The 14,631-nt window shown below is 37.8% G+C and overlaps 1 protein-coding gene across 1 annotated transcript in view; it reads left to right on the forward strand.

The window, feature by feature from the left end:
- EVI5 (ecotropic viral integration site 5) overlaps positions 1–14,631 on the forward strand; it is a 216,487-nt gene that overhangs the window by 112,396 nt on the left and 89,460 nt on the right. Inside the window, exons 12-13 of the mRNA XM_081087754.1 lie at positions 1,759–1,791; positions 2,363–2,509. Of these exons, the coding sequence (XP_080943880.1) occupies positions 1,759–1,791; positions 2,363–2,509 (180 nt within the window). The remainder of the gene's footprint in view (positions 1–1,758; positions 1,792–2,362; positions 2,510–14,631) is intronic.

Genomic DNA, 14,631 nt, shown 5'->3' on the forward strand with positions numbered 1-14,631 from the left:
ATAAAGAAATCTAGTTTATATGTCTCCAAAGTTGTGGTATTAACTGCTTAGCTTGCCTGGCTTACTACTTAATTAATTAACTTGTCATTAGTAAAAATTGATCACTACTAGCTCTTAAACTTTAAAGTTTTAAGTAAGATATAGTAATACTTGTTTTCTTTACCTATAATCTCTAAAATGTATGTTCTTTTGAGGTAACTTAATTTAGAATCTACTCTGTATAATATTTTCAAATATTGCCCTGACTTTCTAGCCATATATTAAATGTGGCAATGACTCATGTAAGGCATAGCTAGGATTGCTTTAAGTTTAGTCAAAATGACTGACTGATTTCTTATTTAAAAATTCACCATGATTTTCAACACTGGGGAATTGTGCTTAAACTTTTGGTTCTTAAAATTATTTTGATACCATTTTTGTTACCTATTCCTCTTTGTTTCATATAAAATAACTGGGCAAATGTGGACTTATTGCATTCTTTTTTATATTATGCTTTTGATATAATATCTTTTGTAGTGTTGTTTCTGATGCTATAAGAATGTATTGAATACTAAAAGTATAGTGTAGGAGTTTTGGTTTATTTTAAGAAAAACATCGGAATTTACAAAGTCTTTGATATTTTGGGGGTTTTGTGTTTGTTTTTGACTAAAGGTGAGAGAAAGTAGGTTTAAAAGTACTTTTTATGATATTGCCAATTATCTTTAAATCTTCCCTGCTAATCTATGGATCAATATTCAAGAAAGCAATAAATAAAAAAATGGATAGTTTGCAGTTTTGTCTTTTGTTTGAAAGTATTAATGGTTTTATATCAAAAAGTGCTGCACAAGGACCAGGATGCTAATTACATGCCTATTTTTGTGTGATAATTGCAGGTTCGCTATATTAAGTCAAAAGTAGTTTTCCTGTATTTTCTTCATCTTATTAGAGTTGCTTTGATGACAATTCTACTTTTTTGGTCATTCTGCAAAAAGATTGAGCTTAGTTGTTTTTGTTTAAATTATATCCTTTTTTTTTTCAAAAAATACTCAGTTTTATAGTAAAATATATATATCATCTTAGTGGTCTTTTATCCTTGGAGTGAGATATTTTCACAGAGAAAGCATTTTTATTTTATTGAACCTTCACAATGATAAAGGTGCTGTTAGAAAGTGTTAAGCTTGGATTTTGATTCTAAAAGCTAAGTATCTTTTTTATTGACTTAGATGGCCTACGTGTGTCCACTTAGAATTCTATAAATACGTATGTATCAAATTCTGCAACCAACAAGTTTAATCAGTTATTGCTAGGGTGTGTTACCTTGAGCTCATTAATTTCACTTGTGATATTTTTCTTGCTTTGCGTCTTTGGAAGTTGAGCTTGCACAAACTGCTGTCACACTTTGTAAGTGGAATTGCTTACTCAAATTCCTTCTCCTTTTCATATAAGTGGTTTGACAATGTGACTAACTCTAAAAATAAAGATTTAAAAGTATGCTTTAAAGGGAAGATATTTGCTTGTTCCAAACAATGAAAAACCTCTTGGAATTTGTGTTTAGTCTCTTCTAGTACATGACTTTCTGCAGCCTATTTTTTAATATATTTTTTAAGGTTTAAGAATAAAAACACATTCAGTAAAGATAGCTTTAAAATCTTCATGTTTATTTTAATTTCATGAAAAGTAGGTGGAATTTGGGTATGCTTGTTTCTTCTTATTCCTAATTTTATCACCTTTATTTTATTTCTTTCTCTTACATTTCTATCTGAATTTTTCCTTTTGTAGGAAAGTGCTTCCTTGGCAGATAGATTGATACAGGTATAGTTTCTTATTACTTTTTTTTTTTTTTTTTTTTTAGCATTTTCTCTAACTTCTAAGGAAAGTCCTAAATATAGAAATTTGTATTTTAATGCATGCAATTTTACATGCATTTCCCACCCAAAATAATATTTTAGGTGGTACATAGGGGTGTAAGCTTATTCTTGATAACAGGGTGTTATCTTGGTTTATTAAAATAAGCAGCTTTTTGCACGTTTTAAAGCTAACCTTCTTTTAAAGTATTACAAAATGGCAATCAGTGGATTCTGTGAAATTAACTACTTATTCATTGACATTTAGTCCTGCATGTACAATTCAATAATAATGCATGAATTGAATTTTTATTGACTGAAACAAGAATTGTTCGTAAGATTGTCAGATGAATTTTTCATTTAGTTCCCCAAAATTTGCTGGAGCAATAATGAGCTGCTGGCTAACAATTGCTTAGGCTGTTCTGTTCTCTGAGGTGATTTAAAAAAACTATGTCAAAGTAAATAACTAAACCTCCCAAAGACAGTCTTTCTTGACTCTATCCTAAATTGCTTTATACACACAAAAATTATGTCCTAAGGGACAAGTGACAAGAGCCCAGGAGGCTGAGGAAAACTACCTCATAAAACGGGAACTGGCCACCATCAAACAGCAGAGTGATGAGGCCAGTGCTAAGCTGGAGCAGGCTGAGAATACCATCAGGAAGCTCCAGCACCAGCCGCAATGGGTAAGGAGTCCAGTGGTACTTTTTCTAACCTTTCTCATTTCCTTTCCTTTAAATCCTTTTTAAAAGCACAGCTTTTGTGCTCTTGTTATAAATAATTTTATTTTTTATTTCAGTTAAATTCTGAGTCAGTTTTATGTTCTGTAATAGTGTCTTATTGTGGCCTAAAGTTTCCTCATTCTAACATTTTTTTCTGTCTACACAGTTTTGTTTATAATAGGTACTATTTTCTTTATGTTTTCAGTCATAGAAAATAAGTGATGTATGTCAGACCTTTTTTTCAAGTTTTATAAATCTGTTTCATAATAGGTATTTTGCCATGGTTAATTTTAAAATCATAACTTCAGCTAGTCTTTGTTAAAAGTGCAGATGAAATATTATCCAATGTAGAATACATGTAATTATCTCATTTAAAGCTTTGATAATGTGGTGATTTATGTCTTATGAAATACCATAGTCTTACCTTCTTATACCAAAACATTAAGTTATGGGTTAAAGTATATGCTTACATTTTTTTCAAAAGTAGAGAAGTTGTCAAAACGGAAAAGAAAGAACTTATAAAAATAATGTTAACTTATTTAGAGTACTGAACAGCCACTGATTGTACAGCTATCCTCAGGTGTCTTTTGCCACTTAGACATCGTTTTCCATTGGCAAATTCAGAGTGATCTTAATCAATAATATGAGAGCTTAAAATAAAAGTCAGCTGTTAACCTTTGAAAAGATATTTCTTGTTTCAGTTTTCTGTTTTTAAGTATGAGTTAGATAGTAACAGGGTACCAGGGGTGGGCAAACTTTTTGACTCGAGGGCCACAATGGGTTCTTAAACTGGACCGGAGGGCCGGAACAAAAGCATGGATGGAGTGTTTGTGTGAACTAATATAAATTCAAAGTAAACATCATTACATAAAAGGGTACGGTCTTTTTTTTCAATAGTTTTATTCATTTCAAACGGGCTGAATCCGGCCCGCGGGCCGTAGTTTGCCCACGGCTCGGGTAGGCAGAAGAAGGTTATGTAAACCTGGAACTCTTTACGGATTGGGAAGCAAAAAACACAGTTACTTCAAAGTGGACATTACTTTCATTCAGTAAAATGAAGAAACAACATCATCTGGGTATAAAAATCAGAAAACTAAAAAAAAAAATAAAAAAGTTGACAATTGAAAAAACCCAACATCAATTAATTATCTTCTATTAATATTACTAAAGATGGTTAAAAAATGAGAGTGGTAAAGAATACTCAAAAGATAGAACTAAAATATTTTGATCTGTCTTTGAATGAAATGTTAATATAAAAGCATAAAAATAGAAAAAGCAGAATTGAGGGTAATGTTAGGAATTAAGCTGAACTGAGTTATCAGTGCAATGTGATTTTGTTATAAGGACAGATGAGTATATATTTACATTTAGCGTAAGTTATAGTCATATACATTAGAATCATGAATTACTAGTTTTTTTTGCATTGCTTTTCAAATACTGAGACCTCTGGGTAGACATGTATAAAAAATATAGAATGTTGGTTCATAATGAAAAAGTTAAGTGGGCAAATAAAATTGGCCAGAATAAACTGAAGCTTTTGAAAATTACGTGTAACAAAAATAATCTTTGTGCATTTTTTTTCAAGGAAAAAATAGACCCACAGTATAGGGCTAAGATATAAAGAGGAGAAAGCAGATCCCCACTTCACAATTTTATTTCTATTTGTTTCTCACTAAGCAGACATTCTCCTTTGGAATAAATTATAAAACAGACATAATAAAGCAGAGATGCACAAAATAGGTGGAAGTTACAGAGCCTTGGTTAAATTTCTGATTTTATTTTATTTACAATATATGTGAAGTATGTTTCAGAATTGTATAGGATGGAATATTTTAGAAATGCTGCTAATATGTTGGATAGTGAATCAGGATTCCAACATATTTAAACAATCTATTCAGAATAAGAAACTAAAATAAAAGATTATTTCATAGAAATCAACCTGAAACTTTGCCTTTAAGTTTAAAATTCAAAGCTAATATCATAGACCTAGAAATTTTGACAGGAAATCAAGACTTAGCCAATAATGTAATATGGCTGCCCTCCCCTCCCCAGCCTCACCCCCTAAATCACAAGTATGGTCTTCGTAGAAGAATAATGATCCAATTTGGTTCTAAGTAGCAGATCATTTGTAGTATTCTATTTAGTTTGAATACCAAAACTCATGTGAAATATTTACAGACTATATTCTGGACAGTATAGGAAAGACTGTGGAAGCCCAGGATATTTTTTAGATTACACTAAAGAAGATTTTATAAGAATACCATAGGTTAGAGTGGTAAAGAATACTCAAAAGATAGAACTAAAATATTTTGATCTGTCTTTGAATGAAATGTCAATATAAAAGCATAAAAATAGAAAAAGCAGAATTGAGGGTAATGTTAGGAATTAAGCTGAACTGAGTTATCAGTGCAATGTGATTTTGTTATAAGGTCAGATGAGTATATATTTACAAGTCATTTTCAAGTATTTGAGAGGTAATCTTATGTAAAACTAGAGGCCCGGTGCACGAAATCCATGCACTTGGGGGGGGGGTGGACAGGTCTCTCAGCCTGGCCTACACCCTCTTGCAGTCCGGGAGCCCTCAGGGATGTCCGACCAATGGCTTAGGCCCGCTCCCAAAGTGGAGTGGGCCTAACCCATTGGTCGGACATCCTTAGCGCTGCCGTGGAGGCAGGAGAGGCTTCTGCCACTGCCGCTGTGCTTGCCAGCTGAGAGCCCAGCTTTTGGGTGAACAGTGCTCCCGCTGTGGGAGCACACTGACCACCAGATGTCAGCTCCTGCGTTGAGCGTCTGCCCCCTGTTGGTCAGTGCACATCATAGCGACCGGTCGGTCTGCCGTTGTGCTGAAACTGGCTCTTCGACATCTCCTGAGGAGTCCCAGATTGCGAGAGTGCACAAGCTAGGCCGAGGGACCCCACCAGTGCACAATTGGGGCCGGGGAGAGATGTGAGAGGTTGGCCAGCCTGGGAGGGGCCGCAGGAGGGTTGCAGGGCATGTCCGGTCCATCTCGCTCAGTCCTGATTGGCCGGACCTCAGCAGCAAGCTAACTTACCGGTTGGAGCGTCTGCCCTTTGGTGGTCAGTGCATGTCATAGCGACTGGTCAACCAGTTGACTCTCTGGCCCCTGGTGGTCAGTCACATCATAGCGAGCAGTTGAGCAGCCGTAGCATTCATTAGCATATTATTATTTGATTGGCTGAACGGCCAACTGGATGACTGGACACTTAGCATATTAGGCTTTTATTATATAGGACTAGAGGCCCAATGCACGAAATTTGTGCAAGGGGCTCGGCCCTCGCAGCCCCTCGCCGCCTCGGCCGGCCCTCGCAGCCCCGGCTTCATCCAAAGATTATCTGGACGGTTGTCCGGAATGTTGTCCAGACTGTCGTTTGGCTGTTTGGTCTAATTAGCATATTAGCTCTTTATTATATAGGATTATTTAGCCTTTGTTTGATACTGCTCCAGAGAGCAGAATGTACTTAAGATCCAAGGACACAAAATCTTATTCATTTGAATTTTGACAAATAGAGTAGTTGCTTTGCAAATAGCATAATACTAATATATAGTGAACATCTATTGCTAAAGGTTTTTGACCTTCCAGTATAACTTTATGAATTCTTCAGAACTCTCAGAATAAGGATTTAAATCTGTATTCCAGCAGTAAGTATTGAATTACCAATATAATCACTACCACCACCTTCTACTGGCAATACAGATGCTCTTCTACTTGCAATGTAATTATGTCCCATAAAGCCATCATAAGTTGAAAATATTGTTAAGTCAAAAATGCATTTAATAACATCATAGCTTAGCCTAGCCTACCTTAAATGTGCTCAGAACACAATATCCAAATTAGTTGTTTACTGTCATGATCACGTGCCTGACTGGAAGCTGTGGTTCCCAAATCTTTTTTTTTTAGTTAAAATTCTTTCCATGCCAAGACCATAGCAAATGGATACTAAAGTGTTACTTTTTTGACCCAGATCCTTATATAACGCTTCTCTTTCCCCTTTTCTACAAATATAAGTAGCAGCCAAAATACATAGTCACGAGAAAGAAAACAGTCTGACTATTCTTAACTTATTGTCAAGGTATCAGGTTTAGTTTGTGTAAACACTTTGTATTTTGCTCAATTCTATATGACTCTGATGTGACAATTTGATAATAGAGCCATGTATTCAGTTATTCACTGGAAAAATAATGTACAAATTTACTATTCCTGAGAGTGTAATAGTAAACAAGAAAAAAAGTCTGGTATTACATGAAGTGTACATTCTAGTTGAGGAGAAATGTATTAAATAAATAAAATTTTAGGTGATGTTAAGGACATTATCCAGAAAATAAAAAAGCAGGCTACAGAATGGTAGAAAATATTTGCAGATCATGTATTTGATGCGGATTTAGCATGCAGAATATATAAAGAACTTTTAAAACTCAACAAAAAGACAAGTAACCCAATTTTAAAATGAGCAAAGGACTTGAATAGACCTAATGCCAAAGAAGATTTGCAAGTGGACAAGAACATATGAGGACACTCAACATGTTTAGTCTTTAGGGAAATGCATATAAAAACCACACAAGGTGCCAATTCACATTCACTAAGATGGCTCTAATAAAAAAAGCTAAACTGAAAATAAGTGTTGGAAAGTTGATGGAGAAATTTGAAACCTTGTACAATGTTACTGGAAATATAAAAAGGTCAGCTGCTGTGGTTAACAGTTTTGTGGTTCCTCAAAAAGTTAAACATAGAGTTACCATATGACATAGAGTTATCTTATGACATAGAATTAGCCATAATTCATCTACTAGATATATACCTCAAAGAATAGAAAATTGGTATCCACACAAGTATGTAGCAACACGTTTGTGGCAACATTATTCACAAAAGAGTGGTCACAGATCAAAAGACCATTAATGGAAGAATGGATTAAAAAATTGTGATATATACCATACGATGAAATACCATTCAGCCATAAAAAGGAATTAAAACTGATACATGCTATAATATGGATGAACCTCTGTCAATGTAAGAGCCCAGCCTGCATGGCTCAGTGGTTGAGCGTCGACCCATGAACCAGGAGGTCAAGGTTCGATTCCTGGGTTGCAGGCTTGATCCCCAGTGTGGGGTGTGCAGGAGGCAGCAGATCGATGTTTCTATCTCTATATCTCTCCCTTCCTCTCTTTATAAAAAACAATTTTAATTAATTAATTAAAACATATAAAAAAGAAATGTAAATAGCATAATAACTAATGAGGATGGTTCTCCATCCCCTAGTAATTGAAGGAGACACAGAATATCTTCTTTGACTCTTAAGGGCATTCAATTAGAAATTAATAATATATATCTGGAAAATCCCCAAATATTTCCAGGAGTGAAAGATGAAGGTGGTCTACCTGTATCTGTCAGACACAAAGTATTAATTGCACTGGGAGGGAAATTGTAAAAAGATGAAAAATATATACCATGAAAACACTAAAATAAAGAAAGCTGGAGTTTCTGTATTAATGTCAGACAGAGTAGACTTCAAAACAAGGGATAGTCCCAGGAATAAAGAGGGACATTTTGTGATAGTAATAGGGCCAGTTCACCAACAAGGCATAACAATCTTAAATACAACCCGGTGCACAAATTTGTGCATGGGTGGGGTCCCTCTGCGTGGCCTGTGGGGATTGGACCGAAACCGCCAGTCCAAGGCCTCCTGCCGCTTTTGCTCATTCTGACCCGCTGGGCCTGTTGGGTGCTCGCGCTCAGTCAGTCCTGATTGGGAGAGGCTCTCACCACCACAGCAGCTCTTGCCAGCCATAAGCCCTGCGTCTGGTGCCCATTCTGAGAGGGGTGGGGAGGGTGGGATGTGATTGGCCCTCTTGGCAGGTGGTGGGACGCCCTTGCTGGCCCGGGATCTGGATTGGTCCTGCTGAGTTTGCGCCAGTTGTTGGGAGCCACCTGGTGGCTGCTTTTATACTGTTTCTTCCTTGCAGAGCATCTAGGGAGGGGAAGTGGCCACGGTGCCCAAAGACGACCTCCAGGAGGCTGGCGGTGCTGTTGGGATCATGCCAGCAGCACTGGTCCCTTGGTGCCTGGCCCGTTCTCCAGAGATTAGACCTTCAGGACTATTGAGGGAGTGAGTGGCTGCCGCTGGGCTGGTTGGCCACTGGGATGGGTTGGTCAGCTGAGTGGCACTCACGCTGTGGGAGTGCACTGACCACCGGGGGCAGTTCCTTCATTGAGCATCTGCCCCCTGGTGGTCAGTGCGTGTCACAGTGACTGGTCGACCGGTCATTTGGTCACTTAGGCTTTTATATATATAGATTGTATGTGTTCAGGAATATGTCTCCGAACATATGTCTGCTCCTAATAGAGAGCATGAAGCTGAACTGATAGAACTGAAAGGTAAAGTGAACATATCCACAGTTACAGTTGGAGTCTTCAATACCCCTTTCTCAGTAATTGATGAAACAACTAGGTAGAAAATCAGTATGGATATAGAAGACCTAGACAACATTGTCAACCAACTTGAGCTGATTGGTATTTATGGAACACTTTACCAGAATACATATTTAGCACAATACATATTCTTTTTAAGCGCACATGGAACATTTACACAGCTAGAAGATATTCTGGGCCATAAAATAAACTTTAAAAAATTTTAAAGTAATTGAAGGAGACACAGAGTATCTTCTTTGACTCTAACAGCATTCAGTTAGAAACTAATAATATATATTTGGAAAATTCCCATATATTTGGAAATTAAACCACATATTTTTACCTATTGTGAAAGAGAAAATTTCAAAGAAAGTTAGAATATATTTTGAATTAAATGAAAATGAAGACATAAGTTTATCAAAATTTGTGGGATCTGCCCAGTCAGTGTGGGTTAGTGGTTGAGCATCAACTCATGAGCCAGGAGGTCACGGTTCTATTCTGGGTCAGGGTACGTGCCTGGGTTTTGGCCTTGATCCCCAGTAGGGAGTGTGCAGGAGGCAGCCGATTGAGGATTCTCTCTCATCATTGATGTTTCTGTCTCTTCCTCTCCCTCTCCCTCTCCCTTCTTCTCTCTGAAATCAATAAAAAGCATTAAAATTTATGGGATCCACCTAAACCAGTACTTAGTAGAAAATTTATAGTATTGAATGCTTATATTAGGAAGTAAGTTTCAAACCAATAATCTAAACTTCTACCTTAAAAATCTAGACATATAAGAGTAAATTTAACATAAAGCAAGTAGAAGAAAGAAATAATAAAAAGTAGAAATCAATGAAATTAAAATAGCACAAAACAAAAATAGAGAAAATCCCTAAAAAACTGGGTTCTTTGAAATGATTAATAAAGTTGATAAACCTCTGTCTAGACTGACTAAAAAGAGAAGAAATAACCAGTATCATGGATGACATTGACTTTTTGAAAATGTAGCCAAGTTTTATTGTCTGATATTCTGAATGAGTCTGATTCCTTCCTTGTGGTATCATATTTCCTATAAACTAGATTCAGTTAAACATGTTTAACATTTGGATGATCGATAATGTTGTGAACTTTATTTTGATTTAATTCAGAAAACATATAAGTTGTTCTTACTATTTAGTGATGCTGAGTTTGATTACCATCCTAAGTTTGGTTACTGTAGACTCTTGCCCTTGTGAAGGTATGGTTTCTTCTTTGCAACTATTAAGTAATCTGTTGGGAAATATTTTTGTACTCACTATATCACTCATATGTCCTTCTAACATTGAATGTGAGGATTCATTCTTTTGTTTTACTCAGGATACAAGCAAGAAAGAGTAATAAGGGCTTTCTAGCTTATCTTTTTCCTTGTAATTTTTGCAACACCAGAAAAGCATGTGAGATTGAAAAGCAGAGATTCTACTTATTAAACATTTTTTTTCTGTCAATATCATTAACATGAGATTGCTGGTATCACAGGAACATTAAGAGATTCATCGACAAAAGTGAATTTGATGTAAATATAGGGAAGTCATTCATTATTTATATACTTTTATTTTTTATTTTTTAATATATTTTATTGATTTTTTACAGAGAGGAAGGGAGAGGGATAGAGAGTTAGAAACATCAGTGAGAAAGAAACATCGATCAGCTGCCTTCTGCACAACTCCTACTGGGGATGTGCCCGCAACCAAGGCACATGCCCTTGACCGGAATTGAACCTGGGACCTTTCAGTCCGCAGGCTGGTGCTCTATCCACTGAGGCAAACCAGTCAGGGCATTATTTATATACTTTTAAATAAGTACCCCTTCAGCCATCATAATGTGGTAGCTGTCATTTGGTAAAACAAATTGTTTATTTGTCCAGGTTACTAATTTGAATATGAAATATAATCTAAGAATTTCTTATTACAAGAGCATTATGTGAGCTGTTTAAATTTTTGTAGATGCTCAGTTTTTAAATATTATAGCATTAATTCTTAGAACAGTACATACAAAAACAATATATCAAGCTCTTTAAAATAGGATTGGGCAAAAGTAGGTTTACAGTTTTTCATATGGAAAATAATACAATCCTATCTAATAATAGACAAACATGGTAATTGTACCTTTGCTACGCCTCCCATTGGCTAATCAGTGAGATATGCAAATTAACTGCCATCTTTGTTGGTGGTTAATTTGCATACGTAGGTACAAAGTGGGGGAGGGAAGACTGAAGGTGGCTCTAGCCGGAGCAGAGAAGGCTTGAAGGCGGCTCTGGCCTGAGTGAAGGCCTGGGTCCCGGGTGCCAGAGGAAAACCGGTGCCGGCAGCCAGGGGAAGGGAAGGCCTATTGCACGAATCTTTTCGTGCAACAGGCCTCTAGTAATAAATAATTATGCAAGAATAAACTGTATCATGTACTCAGAACTGTAAACATCCTTTTGCCCCACCCTGTATTATTTCAATTTTTATATCGTTTAAAGGCTAAGAACGTAGGTTTAACAGAATTGTTGATTGCTGTTTTACCTTGCTGAGTCTTGTTAGTTACCTTATTAGTAAAGTCATAGAGATGATAGCATAGGAGAAATAGTAATGTTGTGATAATTTTGTATGGTTACTAGCCTTACTGTGGTGATCACATTGTAAGATTTATAAATGTCAAATCACTGTGTTGTACACTTGAAACTAATACAATATTATCTATCAACTATACTTCAATAAATTATAAATTTAAAAAAAAAGGAGGAGGTGAAGGTTAAATGAGAATATAAAGCGCTTAGTGTTTGTATGGCACATAATAAGTACTTACTAGATACTAGCTCCTATCATCATCATCATTATAAACTTTAAACCCTGTTTTATAAATAGTACTTTTTTTCTCTTGTGGGAAAAACAAACAGGTATTTTACAGTCCACAGCAGCGTATTTTAACATGGCCACTTTGATGCCAATCCTGCCACTCACTGGTTGTGTGTCCCTGGACAAGTTACTTAACTTCTCTGTGCTACAGTTTGTCCTGTGTATAAGAGGGTTGTTGAGACTTATGTGGGTTGTACTTTAGAATAATGCCTCGTACGTAGTGAGTGCTCAATCAATGGTAGCTATTATTAGGATTAGTATTAACATTATTCATTTATTATGATTCTACCAGATTGCTTGGCCAATGGCATAGACTGCAAGTAACAAAACCACACCAAAACTTACAAAGAGTTAAAACTGATAAGGTAAAATTTTTAGTAGACTAAACATTGATAGAAGTATCACAAGTATCACTTTCCTGACAAAACTTAGATCTGCAAAAGTTTCAACAGGGAAAATTTAAAATGGTAGAAAATAATGACCAAAAAAGAGAATTCAATTGCATACGCTCCAATGGGTTAAATTTTAAATGGACCAAAAACAAAACAATAAAACCCCTAATCAATAAATGTAATCTTATTTATAAAATTTACCTTGTATTAGTCTGTTCACCAGAGAAACAGAACCAATGACACACACACACACACACACACACACACACACACACACACAGATTTATTGTGAGGAATTGGCTCATGCCATTATGAAGTGTGAGAAGTCACACAATCCGCTATCTGAAATCCAGAGACCTAGGAAAAAGCCAATGGTATAATTCCTGTTTAAGACCAGAGGCCTGAGAGCTAGTGAAGCCAGTGGTATAAATCCCAGAATTCCAGTCCAAGATCAGGAGGAATCCAATGAACCAGCTCAAGCAAGCAGAAAGGAAATGGATTTTTTAAAAATTATTTTATTTTTTAAAAATTATTTTATTTTTTATTTTTTTGTCCATGCTTTCTCAAGGATATTTTCCCATAAATTTTTTAGAGAGAGTGGGAGGGAGGGAGGGAGAGAGAGAGAAAGAAAGAGAAAGAAACATCAATGTGAGAGAGACACATCTATTGGTTGTCTCCCACCCACACCCCGCCTGGGGCCAGGGATCGAGCCTACAAATGAGGTATGTGCCCTTGAGCAGAATTAACCCTGGGACCCTTTAGTTCATGGGTCAATGCTCTACCCACTGAGCAAAACCAGCTAGGTCAGGAAATGAATTTTACCTTTCTCCTCTTTTTGTTTTATTTAGCCATCAACAGATTGGATGATGCTTACTCACACTGAGGATGGCAGTCTACTAAGTCATGTGGAAACACCCTCATAGACACACCCAGAAGTAATGTTTAATCTGAGCACCCCATGGCCTAGTCAATTTGACATAAAATAAACATCACAAGTCCAGCCCTTATCAACTTGACACCCATGTGCATCTCCATAAACCATACTTAATCTCCACATAAGGTCATAATAAAAGGTCATAATTCTGCCTAACATGATGCAGTTATCCTACACACAACCAAAAATGCACTAACGCCTTCCCTAGGTAAAGTCCTTGAGTGATGTTTTCTTGATATCCTGTAACTTAAATACTATGATGTAAAATTAACAGTACTTATATAGTACTGTCATATAAAGTTAATGCTTCTTATATTAAACAAGGGGCCTGGTGCATGAAGATTCGTGCATGGGGGTGGAGGTGGGGGTGGGGGGTGGAGGGGGTGGTTCCTTAGCCCGACCTGCACCCTCTGCAATCTGGGAGCCCTCAGGGGAGCCCTCTCCAATCCGGGAGTTTCTGTCTGTCTTTGCAATCATATGAGCGAATTGTCTGAGACCCCCAACCAGTTTGGTTTGTTGCTCACAGAATAATAGATGCAATTTTTTTTTCTTTGCTTTGTTGGTGGAGATTTCCTGGAAGTTTTAGGATATCTTTAATTTTTCCTAGATACTCTGATTTTACTTAATGTCTCTCACCTTTGCTTTCCTTCCATCCCCAACTGCAACAGTAACTTGCTCCAGGCTCACTTTGATCTAGTGTCTAGGAGAACTACGATTTCCAGCATTCCTGGTGCTCCCTGCGCTCTGGGCATCCGGTCCTGGCGCTGCCATCAGAACTACGATTCCCAGCATTTCTGATGTTCCCCCCGCTCTAGGTTTTCCCCGATCGAGGGAGCTACGTCCCCCCAAGGCTGCGACCGAGGGAGCAACCCAGGGAGCCACGTCCCCCCAAGCTGCTGGCTCTCCCACTGTGCTCTGTGTATGCAAATTACCTGCCATCTTTGTCAGGTTAATTTGCATACTCCTCATTGGCTTGTGGGCGTGGCTTGAGTGTAGCGGAGGGATGGTTAATTTGCATGTTTCTCTATTATATAGGACTAGAGGCCCGGTGCACAAAAATTTGTGCACTCAGGGGGAAGGGGGCGCCCCTCAGCCTGGCCTGTGCCCTCTCGCAGTCTGGGACCCCTCGGGAGATAACGCCCTGCTGGCTTAGGCCTGCTCCCGGGTGGCAGAGGGCAGGCCCAATCCCTCGGTGCAGTCCCTGGTCGGGCTCAGAGCAGGGCTGATTGGGGAGTTGGGGTGCCGCCCCCTGTCATGCACAGAGCAGGGCGGATTGGGAGGTTGCGATGCCACACTCAGTCACGCTCAGGGTAGGGCCGATTGGGGGGTTGGGGCACCGCCCCCTGTCACACTCAATGCAGGGTCGATGGGGAGGTTGTGGTGCCACCCCCTGTCACGCACAGAGCAGGGCCAATCGGGGTTGGGGAGCTCCCCCCTGTCACGCACAGAGCAGGGCCCATCAGGGGGTTGGGGAGCTCCCC

This window comes from Myotis nattereri, assembly GCF_964212035.1.
Source record: "Myotis nattereri genome assembly, chromosome: 3".
NCBI lineage: Eukaryota > Metazoa > Chordata > Mammalia > Chiroptera > Vespertilionidae > Myotis > Myotis nattereri.